This window comes from Pseudochaenichthys georgianus, unplaced genomic scaffold (assembly GCF_902827115.2).
Source record: "Pseudochaenichthys georgianus unplaced genomic scaffold, fPseGeo1.2 scaffold_805_arrow_ctg1, whole genome shotgun sequence".
Lineage (NCBI taxonomy): Eukaryota > Metazoa > Chordata > Actinopteri > Perciformes > Channichthyidae > Pseudochaenichthys > Pseudochaenichthys georgianus.
Window position 1 is genome coordinate 41153 of NW_027263353.1, and position 21330 is coordinate 62482.

Below are 21330 nucleotides of genomic sequence, written 5' to 3' on the forward strand. Positions count from 1 at the left end.
GTCCTGGTGTGTGTTGGTGTCTCTTCTGTCTGTCTCTGATGTCCCGGTGTGTGTTGGTGTCTCTTCTGTCTCTGATGTCCAGGTGTGTGTTGGTGTCTCTTCTGTCTCTGATGTCCAGGTGTGTGTTGGTGTCTCTTCTGTCTCTCTCTGATGTCCTGGTGTGTGTTGGTGTCTCTTCTGTCTCTGATGTCCAGGTGTGTGTTGGTGTCTCTTCTGTCTCTGATGTCCTGGTGTGTGTTGGTGTCTCTTCTGTCTCTCTCTGATGTCCTGGTGTGTGTTGGTGTCTCTTCTGTCTCTCTCTGATGTCCTGGTGTGTGTTGGTGTCTCTTCTGTCTGTCTCTGATGTCCCGGTGTGTGTTGGTGTCTCTTCTGTCTCTGATGTCCAGGTGTGTGTTGGTGTCTCTTCTGTCTCTGATGTCCAGGTGTGTGTTGGTGTCTCTTCTGTCTGTCTCTGATGTCCCGGTGTGTGTTGGTGTCTCTTCTGTCTCTCTCTGATGTCCAGGTGTGTGTTGGTGTCTCTTCTGTCTGTCTCTGATGTCCAGGTGTGTGTTGGTGTCTCTTCTGTCTCTGATGTCCAGGTGTCTCTTCTGTCTCTTCTGTCTCTCTCTGATGTCCAGGTGTGTGTTGGTGTCTCTTCTGTCTCTGATGTCCCGGTGTCTCTTCTGTCTCTGATGTCCCGGTGTCTCTTCTGTCTCTGATGTCCCGGTGTCTCTTCTGTCTCTGATGTCCCGGTGTCTCTTCTGTCTCTGATGTCCCGGTGTCTCTTCTGTCTCTGATGTCCCGGTGAAGAGCTTCGTGACACAGGTCTGAAGAGACGATTTGGACACTCGTTACTTTGGCTGATTTAAAGACAGATGATCTCAGACTGATGATGACTGAAGGCATGATGAAGGAGAGAGGAAGTGAAGGAGAGAGGAAGTGAAGGAGAGAGGAAGTGAAAGCACCGCTGCAGGGAGACATCACTCAGTGTTTGGGTCAAATCAAGAGTAAGAAAAGAGGAAGCGAGGGTGTGTCCTCTGGCGCTGAAAGACACTTCCCGTGGGTCCAGACTTCTCGATGAGCGTCTGATGGACCGTGGTCTCGTCTCCTCGCTGCCAGGAGAACCGGTTCTGACCCGTTTGGCAGCACTGTGGTTCCGAGAGGAGGCGTCACCAGTAGAAGGAGCGGGACAGGAAGTTGGAGGCGGCTCCCAGCCAGCGGCTCCCCCCCCGCTCCGATCGACCCCGGGTCAGAGCCTGCTCCGGGTCCACAGACGGGCTCTCGTCCTCAGGCAGGTAGGCGGGCAGCTCCTGGTCCTGATCCGACCCAGAACCCTCCTCCTCCAGAGGGACCAGAACCTGGAGACACAGAGTATACTTTGAGTTATATACTGTGTACACATACAGTGGCAAACAGGTATTTAGTCAGCCACCAAGTGTGCAGGTTCTCCCACTTCAAAGATGAGAGGCCTGTAGGTTTCCTCCTGGTTCACTTCACGATGAGAGACAGGGGGGGGGGGGGGGGAATCCAGGAAATCACTTTGTAGGATTTTTAAAGAATTTATTTCCAAATGATGGAAAATAAGCATTTGGTCAATAACAAAAGTTCATCCCAATACTTTGTTATATACCCTTTGTTGGCAACGACAGAGGTCAAAGGTGTTCTGTAGTCTCCACGAGGCGTTCCCTGGTGCTGGCACGTTGGCCCGTTCCTCCATGCAGACCTCCTCTAGAGCAGGGATGCTTTGGGGCTGTCGCTGGGCAACACAGACGTTCAACTCCCTCCAAAGATGTTCTATGGGGTTGAGATCTGGAGACTGGCTAGGCCACTCCAGGACCTTGAAATGCTTCTTACGAAAAGCCACTCCTTCGTTGCCCGGGCGGTGTGTTTGGGATCATTGTCATGCTGAAAGACCCAGCCACGTTTCATCTTCAATGCCCTTGCTGATGGAAGGAGGTTGTCACTCAAAGTCTCACGATGCATGGCCCCATTCATTCTGTCCTCTCCACGGATCAGTCGTCCTGGTCCCTCTGCAGAAAGCCCCACAGCCTGATGGTCCCAGCCCCATGTCTCACAGCCTGATGGTCCCAGCCCCATGTCTCACAGCAGGTGGTCTTTGGACTCAGCATTCTTTCTCCTCCAAACACGTCTCGCTGAGTTTTTACCAACAAGTTCTATTTTGGTTTCATCTGACCACATGACCTTCTCCCAATCCTCTTCTGGATCATCCAATGCTCTCTAGCACACTTCAGACGGGCCTGGACATGTCCTGGCTTAAGCAGGGGACACGTCTGGCACTGCAGGGTTTGAGTCCCTGGCGGCGTAGTGTGTTACTGATGGTAGCCTTTGTTACTCTGGGCCCAGCTCTCTGCAGGTCATGGACTCGGTCCCCCGTGTGGTTCTGGATCTCTGCTCACCGGTCTTGTGATCACGTTGACCCCACGGGGGGAGGTCTGCGTGGAGCCCCAGATCGAGGGAGATTATCAGGGGTCTTGTATGTTTCTTCACTCCGAGCTGCTGACCTGTTGCAGATGCAGTCTTCCCAGCCTGGTGCAGGTCTTTGTGTTTCTGGTGTCCTTTGACAGCTCTCTGGTCTTGGCCACAGTGGAGTCTGGAGTGTGACTGTTGGAGGTCGTGGACAGGTGTCTTTTATGCTGATAACGAGTTCAAACAGGTGCCATTAGTACAGGTACCGAGTGGAGGACAGAGGAGGCTCTGAGAGGAGAAGGTACAGGTCTGTGAGAGCCAGACATCTTGTTTCTTTGGAGGAGACCAAATACTTACTTTACCAATTCATTCATTACAAATCCTTCAATGTGACTTCCTGGATTCTTCCCCCCCCCCCTGTCTCAGAGTTGAAGTGAACCAGGAGGAAACCTACAGGCCTCTCGTCTTTTTAAGTGGGAGAACTTGCACAGTTGGTGGCTGACTAAATACTTGTTTGTACAGACCGACGTTAACAGCAGCCCTGTCTGTGCACACGGAGACCGACTCTGTCGTCCGGGGATCGAACCGCCTTCTGGAAAAGCTTCACAAGTACGTCGGTACGCAAATGCGCTTTGTGACACAAGTGACGGTACGCATTTCAGATTACGCACCTAACCTGCGTACCAGTTATGTGCACCCCTGTACCAGAGCCATATTATTACTATGATATGGCTCTGCCCTGTACTACAGCAAAAGTATTCTCCGTCGGGACTTCCTGCAACAACACCACGCCGTTATCAAAGATGTTCTATTGAGAAGACGATCACTACGTGACAAAAGTTTTCAAAACCGTGGCTACTGAAATCAGTCTTACTAACTGCTGTCTGTGCAATTTACTCCACGAGTTGGCAGACTTTATTTTGCTTACTTTAACATCATGTCTCATGGTGGGGCTGAGCCATCTCTTGGTATGGGTGTAGCCTACCCCAGCCATACCCTGGCGCTGCCACTGGGGGCTCGTATGGGGCGGGCCATTCTGCACATGCGTTAAATGCGTTAAATATTTTAACGCAATTAATTCAAAAAATGAATTACCGCCGTTAACGCGATAATTTTGACAGCACTAATATATATATGAGGGGCCGTTAGGGACATTATTCAGAGATACCCTCACTCACACATGAAACGCTCTTCATGTGTGAGAGTGTTTCATGTGTGAGAGTGTTTCATGTGTGTGTTTGAATTTTTTTTCTGAATAATGTCCCTTACGGCGCCTCATATATATATATGTGTGTGTGTGTGTGTGTGTGTGTGTGTGTGTGTGTGTGTGTAGGGTTAGTAATACCACACACACTCAGTCTGAGCTCCAGCCTGACACACTTCACTTCAGTTCATCAGGACTTGGTGCTGTTTCTGCTGACTCATCAGAGGAGCGTTATTCGTGCGGCCTCCCGCTCTGGGTCCTCTCGATGTGCAATGTGATAATAACGGTGTGTATTTCTATCTATACACACAAATACATGTGTGTGTAAAAAACAGAGTGGAAAACTGAAGGTCCTTCTTCTCCTTCTTAGTCTGCAGCAGCGTCTCCACATAATCTCTGTCCCTGTCACCTGTGGCTAGCGTGAAGCGAGCTGTCAGCTCTTAGAGGGTCCTGCCGAGTTGCCTCTGAGCCGAGGACACGGAGCGGAACACACATCTGAGGATAGTAGATATCACACTGACCTCCTCCCCGTTCTCGCCTCTCACCACCTGCAGAGCCTTCATCACCTGAGTGGACGCTATCGCTGAGGCTAACACCTGAAGGAGAGATGACATCATGAGGAGGAGGAGGAGGAGGAGGAGGAGGCGGAGGAGGAGGAGGAGGAGGAGGAGGAGGAGGAGAGGAGGAGGAGGAGGAGGAGGAGGAGGAGGAGGAGGAGGAGGAGGAGGAGGAGGAGGAGGAGTCTCACCTCGGCCCTGAGCTCTGATTGGATGCGTACGATGCACCTCCTCTGGATCATCTTGAAGGTGAAGCTGATGACTCCTCTGGTCCTCAGCAGAGCCTCTGAACACTGAGACCTGCGGCTCTGAGCGACCAATCAGAACACAGGTTAACATCCCATAAACCCCGCCTCTGCCAATCAGAACACAGGTTAACATCCCATAAACCCCTCCTCTACCAATCAGAACACAGGTTAACATCCCATAAACCCCTCCTCCACCAATCAGAACACAGGTTAACATCCCATAAACCCCTCCTACCAATCAGAACACAGGTTAACATCCCATAAACCCCTCCTCTACCAATCAGAACACAGGTTAACATCCCATAAACCCCTCCTCCACCAATCAGAACACAGGTTAACATCCCATAAACCCCTCCTCCACCAATCAGAACACAGGTCAACATCCCATAAACCCCTCCTCCACCAATCAGAACACAGGTCAACATCCCATAAACCCCTCCTCCACCAATCAGAACACAGGTCAACATCCCATAAACCCCTCCTCCACCAATCAGAACACAGGTCAACATCACATAAACCCCTCATCTACCAATCAGAACACAGGTCAACATCCCATAAACCCCTCATCTACCAATCAGAACACAGGTCAACATCCCATAAACCCCTCCTCCACCAATCAGAACACAGGTCAACATCCCATAAACCCCTCCTCCACCAATCAGAACACAGGTCAACATCCCATAAACCCCTCATCTACCAATCAGAACACAGGTCAACATCCCATAAACCCCTCATCTACCAATCAGAACACAGGTCAACATCCCATAAACCCCTCCTCCACCAATCAGAACACAGGTCAACATCCCATAAACCCCTCCTCCACCAATCAGAACACAGGTTAACATCCCATAAACCCCTCCTCCACCAATCAGAACACAGGTCAACATCCCATAAACCCCTCCTCCACCAATCAGAACACAGGTCAACATCCCATAAACCCCTCCTCCACCAATCAGAACACAGGTCAACATCCCATAAACCCCTCCTCCACCAATCAGAACACAGGTTAACATCCCATAAACCCCTCCTCCACCAATCAGAACACAGGTTAACATCCCATAAACCCCTCCTCCACCAATCAGAACACAGGTTAACATCCCATAAACCCCTCCTCCACCAATCAGAACACAGGTCAACATCCCATAAACCCCGCCTCCCTGTATCTGAAGCTCTTAACGTGATTGCTCAAATTGCAAGCCATCTTTTTCAACCGGGCCGCATTCCAAACTAATGGAATAGCCCTGGGGTACGTGAGGAAGCCCACCCAGTCGTCCAGCCCCTGGATGTGCAGGGTGACGGTCTTGGCCCTCTTGTTGTTGGACCCCAGGAAGAACTGGGCCCGGCGCCTGGAGCTGAGCCTCTCTTCAGGCTGAGAGGAGGAGGAGGAGGAGGAGGAGGAGGAGGAGGAGGAGGAGGCGAGCAGAGAGGAGACCTCAGAGGCCAGGAGGCGCGTCTCTCCGGGGGTCGTGGAGCTGCAGGGACACAGGGAGGGAGGGAGGGACACAGGGAGAGAGGGAGGGAGGGAGGGACACAGGGAGGGAGGGACACAGGGAGGGAGGGAGGGACACAGGGAGGGAGGGACACAGGGAGGGACACAGGGAGGGAGGGAGGGACACAGGGAGGGAGGGAGAGAGGGTTACTGTTTGAGACGTTTCTGATAAGAAAGGCCGCCTCATTTTGACGTCTGTAGTCAACACGGGATAAAAGACTACAATTCCCACGGCGCCTCCTCTCCAGCGACAGTGATGCTTGCTAGAAAGATGCCGTTGAGGAGCAGTTGTTACCGTTAAACGACCCGTAAGTCGGGGGGGTCAAACCCAAACACGCAGGGGGCCAACATTTAAAAACGGGTGCCAGTCGAGGGCCGGACCGGTTCAACGTTTATAGCAAAACGTATTGAAACCCACTTCTCAAAGCCCTTCGTGTGTGGTGCTTCTGTGTGCACTGATGAGCCGCGTGCACACTGCGGTACTTTCCCCACAAAGGTTCATGGAACTTAGTTCATGATCGCGTTCACACCGAAAAGAGCCGGTACTAAAAGTAGTTCATGCGAACCTTTTTACCCGCTCGAAAGTCCCTGCTCTCTAGCAGGCTCTCTAGCAGGCTCTCTAGCATGCTAGAGAGCCTGCTAGAGAGCAGGGACTTTCGAGCGGCTCTCTAGCAGGCTCTCTAGCATGCTAGAGAGCCTGCTAGAGAGCAGGGACTTTCGAGCGGCTCTCTTGTGAGAAAAGAGCTATATTCCTGATTGGCTGGCGGATTGCAAACCACGCCCCGTAAAACTCCCAAAGAGTTTTGTGAAGCCGCCATTTTATTATCCTTGCATTAGCATTATTAGCATTAGCATTATTAGCATTAGCATTATTAGCATTAGCATTAGCCCAGCGCAGAAACGCAGAGAGACTAACTTATGGCAACACAAAATAAAGCATGGGAGCGGTGGAGATGAGGAGGTGTCGGCGTTCTGGCGATTTACTCGGAAGGCTCCAGTCGAAGCTGCTGGGACTCCCAGCAGCTTCGACTGAAGCCTTCCCCAACTCCGGGGACTTCCGGCCGGGGACTCCGGGGGGCAGTATACCCCGTGAAGTGGTTTGCGGCCTGCCAGTAAACCCAAAGCAGAAGAAGAAGAAGTGACGTCAGCGGCTTCATTTGCCTAATCCTCCCCCAGGGACTTTCTCCGGTGTGAACGCGATCTGTACTCAGTTCATCAGAACTAAAGAGTTCTCTTGAACCTTTGTGGGAAAAGTACCGCGGTGTGAACGCGGCTATAGTCTGTGTTTTTCTAAATGTTGTTTTTCTACTTTGTTCTGTGTTCTGGTTTGTTGCCTCAGACTCACTTCTGGATGACGCTCTGCAGACTCAGCATCATCCCCAGCTCTCCCTGCAGCTTCTCCTGGTTCCAGCGACACTCTGCCAGGTACCGGAGCGCCTGGGGACACAGGAGGGGGGTGTCAGTCTCTCTATAGACCACCTCAGGTACCGGAGCGCCTGGGAACCCGGGAGAGGGGTTTCAGTCTCTCTATAGACCACCTCAGGTACCGGAGCGCCTGGGGACACAGGAGGGGGGTGTCAGTCTCTCTATAGACCACCTCAGGTACCGGAGCGCCTGGGGACACAGGAGAGGGGTTCAGTCTCTCTATAGACCACCTCAGGTACCGGAGCGCCTGGGGACACAGGAGGGGGGTGTCAGTCTCTCTATAGACCACCTCAGGTACCGGAGCGCCTGGGGACACAGGAGGGGGGTTCAGTCTCTCTATAGACCACCTCAGGTACCGGAGCGCCTGGGGACACAGGAGGGGGGTGTCAGTCTCTCCATAGACCACCTCAGGTACCGGAGCGCCTGGGGACACAGGAGAGGGGTTCAGTCTCTCTATAGACCACCTCAGGTACCGGAGCGCCTGGGGACACAGGAGAGGGGTTCAGTCTCTCTATAGACCACCTCAGGTACCGGAGCGCCTGGGGACACAGGAGAGGGGTTCAGTCTCTCTATAGACCACCTCAGGTACCGGAGCGCCTGGGGACACAGGAGAGGGGTTCAGTCTCTCTATAAAGCCCCTGTCACACTGTTGCGAAATTGACACCCGATGGACACACGAATATGGAATTGTGAATTTCGCACGAAGATGGCCCCGAACCACACGAAGGCAACATTTACATTACATGTAAGACATACAACTGCAATGAAAGTACCAAAAACAATTATGTTACAGTACTATGATCCTGCACTGATATCTTCAGACTTTGTTCTTTACTTTCTCCGTCTTTATATGTAGAAAATATTACGTTTTCTCCGTAATGTTGTTTCCATAGCAACAACAATTTCCTGTCAACTGTCCTTCAAAATAATATATTATATCCTCTTTAGTTTCACAGAACACAAATTGGGTTATTTACATAATATGTTTACATGATTTTGTTGTGCAATAAAACAACCCGATGGACACACGATAAAGGACATTTTCAAATTCGGCTGTGATCGTAGCATCGGGCCGTTCGTGAGGGCATCGAAGCCTTCGTATGACCGCCGGTGGAGTTTCTCAGGCTCCGGCAGCAACTTCGTGAGCGGAGGCAAAATCTTTGGCATGCCAAAAAATTGCCGAAGGACCTTGAGAAGACTCATCTTCGTGTTGAATTCGAGGGTCCATTTTGCCCTTCGTAAGGCCATCGTGAGGGCATCGTGTTATCATCGGTGTCATCGGGCATTCGCCCCGATCAGAGTGAGGGCGAATGCACCGATGATAACACGAAGATGACACGACTTGACAAGATGCCCTCACGAGTGCCTTCCAAGTTGCCGCTCACGAAGTTGCTGCTGGAGCCTGAGAAACTCCACCGGCGGTCATACGATGGCTCAGATGCCCTCACGAATGTCCCGATGTTGCTACGTGCACAGCCGAATTTGAACATTTCCTTTATCGTGTGTCCATCGGGTTGTTTTATTGCACAACAAAATCATGTAAACATATTATGTAAATAACCCAATTTCGGGACAGTGTGACAGGGGCTTAAATCACCTCAGGTACCGGAGCGCCTGGGAACACGGGAGAGGGGTTTCAGTCTCTCTATAAGTGGAGACGGCAGAACTTCCCAACTGTGCAGATGCTTAGCAGGCTGTGTCACACCGTACTACTTCCACCTGCGGCACGTATTCCTGCAGGTGTTTGAGTCCCACGGCGTCAACAAGATAATCCTGAATGCATCCAGAAAAAGAGCTAAATGGTACGATACGATGTACTTCATTGTCCCCGTAAGGCAGCGGCGAACCGTCAGGGCCTTCAAGGTATTCAGAGAACACCCTGGAAGACTGAGATAAAACAAACAAAACATCGATTTAATTATATAAATAAAATGTAATGAAATGAATAAATGAGAACGGTATCCGTGTTGTTGATCTGTAATATCACAGTGTTACGTAGATTTGTTTGTCCTTCTCGGACACTACGCATTTCAGTGGGTTTGTGTTAGAAAAGAAAGCAACCAATCAGATCTCGTTCTGGGTCTCTGGGTAGAATCTCCTTCAACAAGGTATTCTACATCCTTGATCGAAGGCCCTGGCCGTTGCACTGAATGAGAGCGTACGTTTGGACTGACAGTTTGATCAACCAATCAGATATTGATTTGTAGCCAATGGGCTGAGTTCGCCTCGGTTCCAGGTGCTCTAGAGGCCCGCTAGTTAACTGGCTCGAGGCAGAGGATCTATGAATGCCACGAAGCAATTCATGCCGTTTTATTGTTTTTAACGTTGAAATGACAAGTGCAACAGGCGGAGAGGAAGTTGTTTCGGAATTGTTGTGAGCACCCTTTTCAAGACGACACTTCAGTGAAAAGACGGACATTATAATGCGGCGGAGGGGGGTGTCTACAGAAGGTCCAGTTGTGATCGACACGGTTCGCCACTGCCGTAAGGAAATGTGTTCTGTCTCCGTCCTGCAGTTCCACATGTACGTATAAACATTAAAATACATGCACATATCATCACAAATAGACTGATGCTGGAACTGCTCCAGAGTGGAAGCTTTCCTAAAATGGCTTTATACATACAAACCAATGCTGCATCCTGCGCATAGTAAGTGAGGACCATCCAGTTAGGCTGTACAGTGTGCAATGGTGAGTCCTATAGGGTGCATCTGATATATAACGCAGTGCAGCGTGGCAGAGTGGGTCAGGTTGGGCCCAAACAGAGGGACAGGCAAACCTATAGATGGTATCACCGTAGTCCAGCTGGGACAGGAATAAGCCAGAGCCTTTTACGGGAAGAAATTGAAAAACAATATTTAAGTCTGAAAAGGAAGCCAAGAGTGAATTTCAATTTCTTAGGTAGAACTCCAACATGGTGTTTGAAGTTCAGATTACTGTCCAACCAAAAGCCCAGATATTTGTAGGTATCGACAAACTCAACGGAGACACCATCAAGGGTGTCAATGGAGAGGCAAGAGGACGCTGACTTGGGAGCAACTGTTCAAAAGCAGAATCTAGAAGCGCACGCTGCAGCGTGATGACATCAGATTTTAAATGGGAAACGGCCATATCCAGAGAAGGAGCACCTGAGTATACAATAGTGTCGTCAGCACATATGATAGGTAGAAAATTGCATCTGATTACAAATATTGTTTACATATAATAAAAAGAGCAAGGGCCCCAAAATAGAGCCCTGTGGAACTCCCTTCTTCAAGGTGACAGGGTCAGAGACAGTACTACCCAGCCGGACGCATTGAGTACGGTCGCTTAGATAACTCTGAAAACAGCAAATGGCCTTATGACCGAAACGAGACACCAACATAACACTAGACAGAATGTGGTGATCTACAGAGTCACATGCTTTGGCCAGGTCAATAAACAATGCAACACAAACAGATTGTTTATCCAAAGCAGCCTTAATATCGTCTCAGACTTTCAGACCGGCAGTCACAGTGCTGTGCTTTGATCTGAATCCAGATTGCATAGGGTTAAGGACGTTGTGTTGGTAGCTGAGTAGAAACTAGGGACTCAAGAATCTTTGATAACACTGAAAGATTTGAGATAGGACGCTAGTTATTCAACTCTGTGGGATCACCAGCTTTCAAGAGGGGCGATACCAGAGCTTGCTTCCACACAGCTGGCAGTGTGTGAGTGGACAGGGAGAGATTAAACATATCAGTTACTGGTTGTGCTATAATCTGAGCTGCAGTTTTTAAAAAGAACGGGTCGAGGCCGCTTGACTTTCTAGGGTCAGTCAAGAAGAGTGCAAACCCTGTAAGACTTCAGAGACTGATAAGCGAAATCAAAAACAGGGGAGTTCATCTCTTGACTAGGGCTGTGAGTACGACCATTTAGAGAGTTATGCAGAGCCGGCCCGACCCATTAAGAGACATAAGCGGCCGCTTAGGGCCCCGCAGCCACTAGGGGCCCCTAGCAACAACAACAAAAAAAAAATAATAATCTCAGTACACCGTCGCCGTGATAAGTGTGTCTAATTAATTTTGTTAATGTGTTTAATTCATTGTGTTAATATGCCTAGATTGCGTACTCTCAAAGTCATGTATTATATTATTGAGTCAATCATATAATACATTAACCGTGCTTTACCTGAACCTCATCATGACACCAGAGAGGACGGCAGGAGTGTAATTTCCCGTGTTCAGTGAATGCAACAGAGGCAAGACATCAGACCAACCAGAGAGTTGCATGGAAATACACATCTGTCTTATTGGCTGACAGGTACCTATCCTGTGAGCTGTGACAATGTTTAACCTGTCAGTCGGACTCAGAGTTTTTGAAGATGGACATAAGAACATATTTTCTTAAAAAAGACAACTATTCTCAAGTGGCTCACACAACAACCCCAGAGCCACCACCTGAGCCAGGTGAACAAGGTATGTACCTGTCAGTAAACTTACAAGTTATGCGAACATGTAAGCAAAGCATAAATTACAGCTACGTTAATGTTACTTTGAATTGCGGGGGTAAGCTAAACCGTTAGCAAGTAGCTATAGCTAGCCAGATATATTAAATAAACACTTAGTCATACAATTTAAATGTTAAGGTTTTTAGCGTTACCTGGTGATTTCAAAGAAAGCTCTCTGGGAAATGTTGACTTACTGTTCGACATGAAGCTAGAAGCTACCTTACAGTACACAGCTGATCCTGAGTCCTGCCAGTTAAAGTGTTTCATAGTTAGCTTAGCATCAAACTAGCACTGACGTTGCCATAACAACACCTGAATTTAAATGTGCAACCTCTTTTTGTGACAGATTTCTGCATGAAATTATAATTCTTCTGAATGATATTCCTATTGACAGCTAGTTTCTATGTGAACATTATGAGATGGACAGCCAGAGAGAATACATGAAAAACTCTGAATTTTCGAAGGGGGGCGTGTCTATTAATAATCGATAAAAAGTGATCAATAAAAATTGTCCGGCAACATCGACAGATGGAATTAACGCTATGAAGTGCCTCCGCCAGATCGAGTGGAAAGCCTGCTCAGAGAGGTGTTTGAAGCAGCGCCTGAGCACGATAAGCCCTTGGCTTTGGGCGACTTATGCTCCTAACGCAAGCAATGGTGCAACTACTGTAAAGAAGAACGTATTCACAGTTACAGACATCTCTCTCTCTCTCTCTCTCTCTCTCTCTCTCTCTCTCTCTCTCAGGTTTACCACCAGGTGACTTCCTCATGACTTCCTGCTTCTTCACACACTCTCTCTCCAGCACAGGTTAGCTCTGAGTGTTAGCATGCTAATGTAAACACAGACCATATCACTTCCAGAAGACGTCTCATTGTTTCTGACAGCAACGTTTCTTCTGATTGGCCCGTGGGGGTAAAGCCCGCCCACATTTTAGTAATGTGGTCATGACGCAGCAAATCTGGATCAGCTCCGTAGTTCCCCGTTTTTAGAGATGTGGGTCCGGGTAGAAGAGAGGGGTTTGTTTCTGACACTTTGACCGGGGACACACCGGGGACACACAGGGACACACAGGGACACACCGGGGACACATGGTGATGTAGAGGAGACATCAGAAAGTGACTTCTGCAGGATAGGAGACCTTTAAATCGAGTATTATGGTTCAGGTTATTTTTGATGAAACGAAAGTGTATTTTTGGAGACTTTTTGGAGTGTGTGTGTGTGTGTGAGTGTGTGTGTGTGTGTGTGTGTGTGTGTGTGTGTGTGTGTGTGTGAGTGTGTGTGTGTGTGTGTGTGTGTGTGTGTTTGCTCACCTGCAGGGCGCAGTAGACCACCTGGGGGTTGGGGTGGTCCAGGAACAGGATGAGGCCCGGCAGGCAGCCTTGGTCCTGGACGATGGCCCGGCGGTTCATGGGGTCAGAGGCCAGGTCCCTCAGCTGGGTCACCACCAGCAGGGGGTCCATGGGGTCAGAGGTCAGGTCCCTCAGCGGCTCCATGGGGTCAAACACTCACCCATTCACCAGACCCTGAGAGAGAGAGAGTCAAAGAGCAGTGGATCAGTCCTGACCAAACAACGCGCCGTCATGCTTTCTGTGTGAAGAGACTCTGAACGTCTCAGGGACAAAGACCCTCCCTCTCTTTCATCCAGTTCCATCAAAACCTGTCTGAAAATGAGCTGATCAGATTTTGGCCACTTGATGATGTCATAACGATGTGTTGTCTTGTGTAGCCAATCAGCAACAAGGTACCCCCCCCCCCCTATCACCTGGATCTCCTCTAGAGCTCCATTGAGTTCTTTGTCTCCAGATGTCTCTCAGAGGGGCGTGGGGAGACAGACAGAGAATCAGCACTTTGGAAACAGGGCTGAAACAGAGGGGATTCTGGGTAATGCTGCAATGATCTGGTTGGTGTTTCAGCCAATCAGAGACAGGCTCTGCATATATCTGAGACCTGTGATATAGTGATGAAGAACAGTGTGATAAGGACCTTTAAAGCATACTTTGTGTTTATCCCGGGGGGTTTCAGGACCCCTTCGAGTATCCAGGGTGGATGGTCGAGCTTCCGTGCAACAGGAATACACACAGAGGACACAGAAGGAACAACACAGAGATGTTTTATAGGCATAGTTAATAATAATGATTACTCAAATGGAATGTCCCCCATTCTCCTATTTAAAGAGCAGTCATGTCCCCATCACCTGTCCTCATGTCCCCCCCATTCTCCTATTTAAAGAGCAGTCATGTCCCCATCACCTGTCCTCATGTCCCCCCCATTCTCCTATTTAAAGAGCAGTCATGTCCCCATCACCTGTCCTCATGTCCCCCCCATTCTCCTATTTAAAGAGCAGTCATGTCCCCATCACCTGTCCTCATGTCCCCCCCATTCTCCTATTTAAAGAGCAGTCATGTCCCCATCACCTGTCCTCATGTACCCCCCCATTCTCCTATTTAAAGAGCAGTCATGTCCCCATCACCTGTCCTCATGTCCCCCCCCATTCTCCTATTTAAAGAGCAGTCATGTCCCCATCACCTGTCCTCATGTCCCCCCCATTCTCCTATTTAAAGAGCAGTCATGTCTCCATCACCTGTCCTCATGTACCCCCCATTCTCCTATTTAAAGAGCAGTCATGTCCCCATCACCTGTCCTCATGTCCCCCCCATTCTCCTATTTAAAGAGCAGTCATGTCTCCATCACCTGTCCTCATGTACCCCCCATTCTCCTATTTAAAGAGCAGTCATGTCCCCATCACCTGTCCTCATGTCCCCCCCATTCTCCTATTTAAAGAGCAGTCATGTCCCCATCACCTGTCCTCATGTCCCCCCCATTCTCCTATTTAAAGAGCAGTCATGTCCCCATCACCTGTCCTCATGTCCCCCCCATTCTCCTATTTAAAGAGCAGTCATGTCCCCATCACCTGTCCTCATGTCCCCCCCATTCTCCTATTTAAAGAGCAGTCATGTCCCCATCACCTGTCCTCATGTACCCCCCATTCTCCTATTTAAAGAGCAGTCATGTCCCCATCACCTGTCCTCATGTCCCCCCCATTCTCCTATTTAAAGAGCAGTCATGTCCCCATCACCTGTCCTCATGTCCCCCCCATTCTCCTATTTAAAGAGCAGTCATGTCCCCATCACCTGTCCTCATGTACCCCCCATTCTCCTATTTAAAGAGCAGTCATGTCCCCATCACCTGTCCTCATGTACCCCCCATTCTCCTATTTAAAGAGCAGTCATGTCCCCATCACCTGTCCTCATGTACCCCCCATTCTCCTATTTAAAGAGCAGTCATGTCCCCATCACCTGTCCTCATGTCCCCCCCATTCTCCTATTTAAAGAGCAGTCATGTCCCCATCACCTGTCCTCATGTCCCCCCCATTCTCCTATTTAAAGAGCAGTCATGTCCCCATCACCTGTCCTCATGTCCCCCCCATTCTCCTATTTAAAGAGCAGTCATGTCCCCATCACCTGTCCTCATGTCCCCCCCATTCTCCTATTTAAAGAGCAGTCATGTCCCCATCACCTGTCCTCATGTCCCCCCCATTCTCCTATTTAAAGAGCAGTCATGTCCCCATCACCTGTCCTCATGTCCCCCCCATTCTCCTATTTAAAGAGCAGTCATGTCCCCATCACCTGTCCTCATGTACCCCCCATTCTCCTATTTAAAGAGCAGTCATGTCCCCATCACCTGTCCTCATGTCCCCCCCATTCTCCTATTTAAAGAGCAGTCATGTCCCCATCACCTGTCCTCATGTCCCCCCCATTCTCCTATTTAAAGAGCAGTCATGTCCTCCATCACCTGTCCTCATGTACCCCCCATTCTCCTATTTAAAGAGCAGTCATGTCCCCATCACCTGTCCTCATGTCCCCCCCATTCTCCTATTTAAAGAGCAGTCATGTCCCCATCACCTGTCCTCATGTCCCCCCCATTCTCCTATTTAAAGAGCAGTCATGTCCCCATCACCTGTCCTCATGTCCCCCCCATTCTCCTATTTAAAGAGCAGTCATGTCCCCATCACCTGTCCTCATGTCCCCCCCATTCTCCTATTTAAAGAGCAGTCATGTCCCCATCACCTGTCCTCATGTACCCCCCATTCTCCTATTTAAAGAGCAGTCATGTCCCCATCACCTGTCCTCATGTACCCCCCCATTCTCCTATTTAAAGAGCAGTCATGTCCCCATCACCTGTCCTCATGTCCCCCCCATTCTCCTATTTAAAGAGCAGTCATGTCCCCATCACCTGTCCTCATGTCCCCCCCCATTCTCCTATTTAAAGAGCAGTCATGTCCCCATCACCTGTCCTCATGTCCCCCCCATTCTCCTATTTAAAGAGCAGTCATGTCCCCATCACCTGTCCTCATGTCCCCCCCATTCTCCTATTTAAAGAGCAGTCATGTCCCCATCACCTGTCCTCATGTCCCCCCCCATTCTCCTATTTAAAGAGCAGTCATGTCCCCATCACCTGTCCTCATGTCCCCCCCATTCTCCTATTTAAAGAGCAGTCATGTCCCCATCACCTGTCCTCATGTACCCCCCATTCTCCTATTTAAAGAGCAGTCATGTCCCCATCACCTGTCCTCATGTACCCCCCATTCTCCTATTAAAGAGCAGTCATGTCCCCATCACCTGTCCTCATGTCCCCCCCATTCTCCTATTTAAAGAGCAGTCATGTCCCCATCACCTGTCCTCATGTACCCCCCATTCTCCTATTTAAAGAGCAGTCATGTCCCCATCACCTGTCCTCATGTCCCCCCCATTCTCCTATTTAAAGAGCAGTCATGTCCCCATCACCTGTCCTCATGTCCCCCCCATTCTCCTATTTAAAGAGCAGTCATGTCCCCATCACCTGTCCTCATGTCCCCCCATTCTCCTATTTAAAGAGCAGTCATGTCCCCATCACCTGTCCTCATGTACCCCCCATTCTCCTATTTAAAGAGCAGTCATGTCCCCATCACCTGTCCTCATGTACCCCCCCATTCTCCTATTTAAAGAGCAGTCATGTCCCCATCACCTGTCCTCATGTCCCCCCCCATTCTCCTATTTAAAGAGCAGTCATGTCCCCATCACCTGTCCTCATGTACCCCCCATTCTCCTATTTAAAGAGCAGTCATGTCCCCATCACCTGTCCTCATGTACCCCCCCATTCTCCTATTTAAAGAGCAGTCATGTCCCCATCACCTGTCCTCATGTCCCCCCCCATTCTCCTATTTAAAGAGCAGTCATGTCTCCATCACCTGTCCTCATGTACCCCCCCATTCTCCTATTTAAAGAGCAGTGATGTCCCCATCACCTGTCCTCATGTACCCCCCATTCTCCTATTTAAAGAGCAGTCATGTCCCCATCACCTGTCCTCATGTCCCCCCCATTCTCCTATTTAAAGAGCAGTCATGTCCCCATCACCTGTCCTCATGTCCCCCCCATTCTCCTATTTAAAGAGCAGTCATGTCCCCATCACCTGTCCTCATGTCCCCCCCATTCTCCTATTTAAAGAGCAGTCATGTCCCCATCACCTGTCCTCATGTACCCCCCATTCTCCTATTTAAAGAGCAGTCATGTCCCCATCACCTGTCCTCATGTCCCCCCCATTCTCCTATTTAAAGAGCAGTCATGTCTCCATCACCTGTCCTCATGTACCCCCCATTCTCCTATTTAAAGAGCAGTGATGTCCCCATCACCTGTCCTCATGTACCCCCCATTCTCCTATTTAAAGAGCAGTCATGTCCCCATCACCTGTCCTCATGTCCCCCCCATTCTCCTATTTAAAGAGCAGTCATGTCCCCATCACCTGTCCTCATGTATCCCCCCCCATTCTCCTATTTAAAGAGCAGTCATGTCTCCATCACCTGTCCTCATGTCCCCCCCATTCTCCTATTTAAAGAGCAGTGATGTCCCCATCACCTGTCCTCATGTACCCCCCATTCTCCTATTTAAAGAGCAGTCATGTCTCCATCACCTGTCCTCATGTCCCCCCCATTCTCCTATTTAAAGAGCAGTCATGTCCCCATCACCTGTCCTCATGTCCCCCCCCATTCTCCTATTTAAAGAGCAGTCATGTCCCCATCACCTGTCCTCATGTCCCCCCCCATTCTCCTATTTAAAGAGCAGTCATGTCCCCATCACCTGTCCTCATGTCCCCCCCATTCTCCTATTTAAAGAGCAGTCATGTCCCCATCACCTGTCCTCATGTACCCCCCATTCTCCTATTTAAAGAGCAGTCATGTCCCCATCACCTGTCCTCATGTCCCCCCCATTCTCCTATTTAAAGAGCAGTCATGTCTCCATCACCTGTCCTCATGTACCCCCCATTCTCCTATTTAAAGAGCAGTGATGTCCCCATCACCTGTCCTCATGTACCCCCCATTCTCCTATTTAAAGAGCAGTCATGTCCCCATCACCTGTCCTCATGTCCCCCCCATTCTCCTATTTAAAGAGCAGTCATGTCCCCATCACCTGTCCTCATGTATCCCCCCCCCATTCTCCTATTTAAAGAGCAGTCATGTCTCCATCACCTGTCCTCATGTCCCCCCCATTCTCCTATTTAAAGAGCAGTGATGTCCCCATCACCTGTCCTCATGTACCCCCCATTCTCCTATTTAAAGAGCAGTCATGTCTCCATCACCTATCCTCATGTCCCCCCCATTCTCCTATTTAAAGAGCAGTCATGTCCCCATCACCTGTCCTCATGTCCCCCCCATTCTCCTATTTAAAGAGCAGTCATGTCCCCATCACCTGTCCTCATGTCCCCCCCATTCTCCTATTTAAAGAGCAGTCATGTCCCCATCACCTGTCCTCATGTCCCCCCCATTCTCCTATTTAAAGAGCAGTCATGTCCCCATCACCTGTCCTCATGTACCCCCCCCCCATTCTCCTATTTAAAGAGCAGTCATGTCCCCATCACCTGTCCTCATGTCCCCCCCATTCTCCTATTTAAAGAGCAGTCATGTCCCCATCACCTGTCCTCATGTCCCCCCCCATTCTCCTATTTAAAGAGCAGTCATGTCCCCATCACCTGTCCTCATGTCCCCCCCCATTCTCCTATTTAAAGAGCAGTCATGTCCCCATCACATGTCCTCATGTCCCCCCCATTCTCCTATTTAAAGAGCAGTCATGTCTCCATCACCTGTCCTCATGTACCCCCCCCCCTCATTCTCCTGTATAAAGAGCAGTGATGTCTCCATCACCTGTCCTCATGTACCCCCCCCCCCTCATTCTCCTATTTAAAGAGCAGTCATGTCTCCATCACCTGTCCTCATGTACCCCCCCCCTCATTCTCCTATTTAAAGAGCAGTCATGTCTCCATCACCTGTTCTCATGTACCCCCCCCCTCATTCTCCTGTATAAAGAGCAGTGATGTCTCCATCACCTGTCCTCATGTACCCCCCCCCCCCATTCTCCTATTTAAAGAGCAGTCATGTCTCCATCACCTGTCCTCATGTACCCCCCCCCCCTCATTCTCCTGTATAAAGAGCAGTGATGTCTCCATCACCTGTCCTCATGTACCCCCCCCCTCATTCTCCTATTTAAAGAGCAGTCATGTCTCCATCACCTGTCCTCATGTACCCCCCCCCTCATTCTCCTATATAAAGAGCAGTGATGTCTCCATCACCTGTCCTCATGTACCCCCCCCCCCCCTCATTCTCCTATTTAAAGAGCAGTCATGTCCCCATCACCTGTCCTCATGTACCCCCCCCCCTCATTCTCCTATTTAAAGAGCAGTCATGTCTCCATCACCTGTCCTCATGTACCCCCCCCCCCTCATTCTCCTATTTAAAGAGCAGTCATGTCCCATCACCTGTCCTCATGTACCCCCCCCCCTCATTCTCCTATTTAAAGAGCAGTCATGTCTCCATCACCTGTCCTCATGTACCCCCCCCCTCATTCTCCTATTTAAAGAGCAGTCATGTCTCCATCACCTGTCCTCATGTACCCCCCCCCCCTCATTCTCCTATTTAAAGAGCAGTCATGTCTCCATCACCTGTCCTCATGTCCCCCCCCCCCCATTCTCCTATTTAAAGAGCAGTCATGTCTTCATCACCTGTCCTCATGTCCCCCCCCCCCCCCATTCTCCTATTTAAAGAGCAGTCATGTCTCCATCACCTGTCCTCATGTACCCCCCCCTCATTCTCCTATTTAAAGAGCAGTCATGTCTCCATCACCTGTCCTCATGTACCCCCCCCCCCTCATTCTCCTATTTAAAGAGCAGTCATGTCTCCATCACCTGTCCTCATGTACCCCCCCCCCTCATTCTCCTATTTAAAGAGCAGTCATGTCTCCATCACCTGTCCTCATGTACCCCCCCCCCTCATTCTCCTATTTAAAGAGCAGTCATGTCTCCATCACCTGTCCTCATGTACCCCCCCCCCCCTCATTCTCCTATTTAAAGAGCAGTCATGTCTCCATCACCTGTCCTCATGTCCCCCCCCCCCCCCATTCTCCTATTTAAAGAGCAGTCATGTCTTCATCACCTGTCCTCATGTCCCCCCCCCCCCCCCATTCTCCTATTTAAAGAGCAGTCATGTCTCCATCACCTGTCCTCATGTACCCCCCCCCCCCTCATTCTCCTATTTAAAGAGCAGTCAATCAATCAATCAATGTTTATTTATATAGCCCAATATCACAAATGTTACATTTGTCTCAGTGGTCTTCACAGTGTGTACAGAATATCAGTATGACAATACGACACCCTCTGTCCTCAGACCCTCTGTCCTCAGACCCTCTGTCCTTAGACCCTCACATCGTACAAGGAAAAACTTCCAAAGAAAACCCAGTCATGTCCCCATCACCTGTCCTCATGTACCCCCCCCCCCCCCTCATTCTCCTATTTAAAGAGCAGTCATGTCCCCATCACCTGTCCTCATGTACCCCCCCCCTCATTCTCCTATATAAAGAGCAGTCATGTCCCCATCACCTGTCCTCATGTACCCCCCCCCTCATTCTCCTATTTAAAGAGCAGTCATGTCCCCATCACCTGTCCTCATGTACCCCCCCCCCCCCCCCCCCTCAGTCATGTCTCCATCAGGACGGTCACCACGTTCGGTTTATACATAATAATCATTAAAAAGGGAAGCCTTGAATCCTCCAGAGAAACAGCGGGTGATGCTCCCTGCAGCAGCCCGGCGAGAGGCTCTCTCTTTCGGATCCGAACAGCTGTGCGAGCCGCCCCTCAGTCTGGAGGAATGCTAACGCTAAAGCTAACAGAGCTCACCTGTGGATGTGTTTCTCCCGGCAGGTGACAGCGATGCTTCTTCAACCTCTGAGAGTTGATGTCAGATGCTGGAGTTCACACCGACAGAAAGACAGGTTCCTCCATCCAGCGCTGTTGCGTTTCAGCATCAAGGCCAGCGATTGGATGAACGGCCACCACGTGATGCTGCTGACCAATCAGCTGCTCTGTTCTCCAGAGTTGAAGGACCCACGCCCTGTCTGTGCTACCCATGATGCTAACACTGATAATAACATACTCATAATAATAATACACTTTATTTGTAAAGAGTACAAATATGATTTAAGAAAAAATACATAGAATTAATAGAAAATAAG

At 49.7% G+C, this 21330-nt stretch overlaps 1 protein-coding gene across 1 annotated transcript; it reads right to left on the reverse strand.

The window, feature by feature from the left end:
* Positions 1-805: 805 nt before the first annotated feature.
* LOC117444399 (armadillo repeat-containing protein 1-like) lies at positions 806-21104 on the reverse strand. Its single transcript, XM_034079993.2, has 7 exons — positions 20996-21104; positions 13108-13320; positions 7250-7341; positions 5680-5887; positions 4359-4475; positions 4132-4206; positions 806-1337 (listed from the first exon to the last, which is right to left on the reverse strand). Exons 2-7 carry the CDS (start codon positions 13288-13290, stop codon positions 1149-1151), a joined length of 864 nt encoding a protein of 287 aa, XP_033935884.1. The 5' UTR covers positions 13291-13320; positions 20996-21104; the 3' UTR covers positions 806-1148.
* Between the last annotated feature and the right edge of the window lie 226 nt (positions 21105-21330).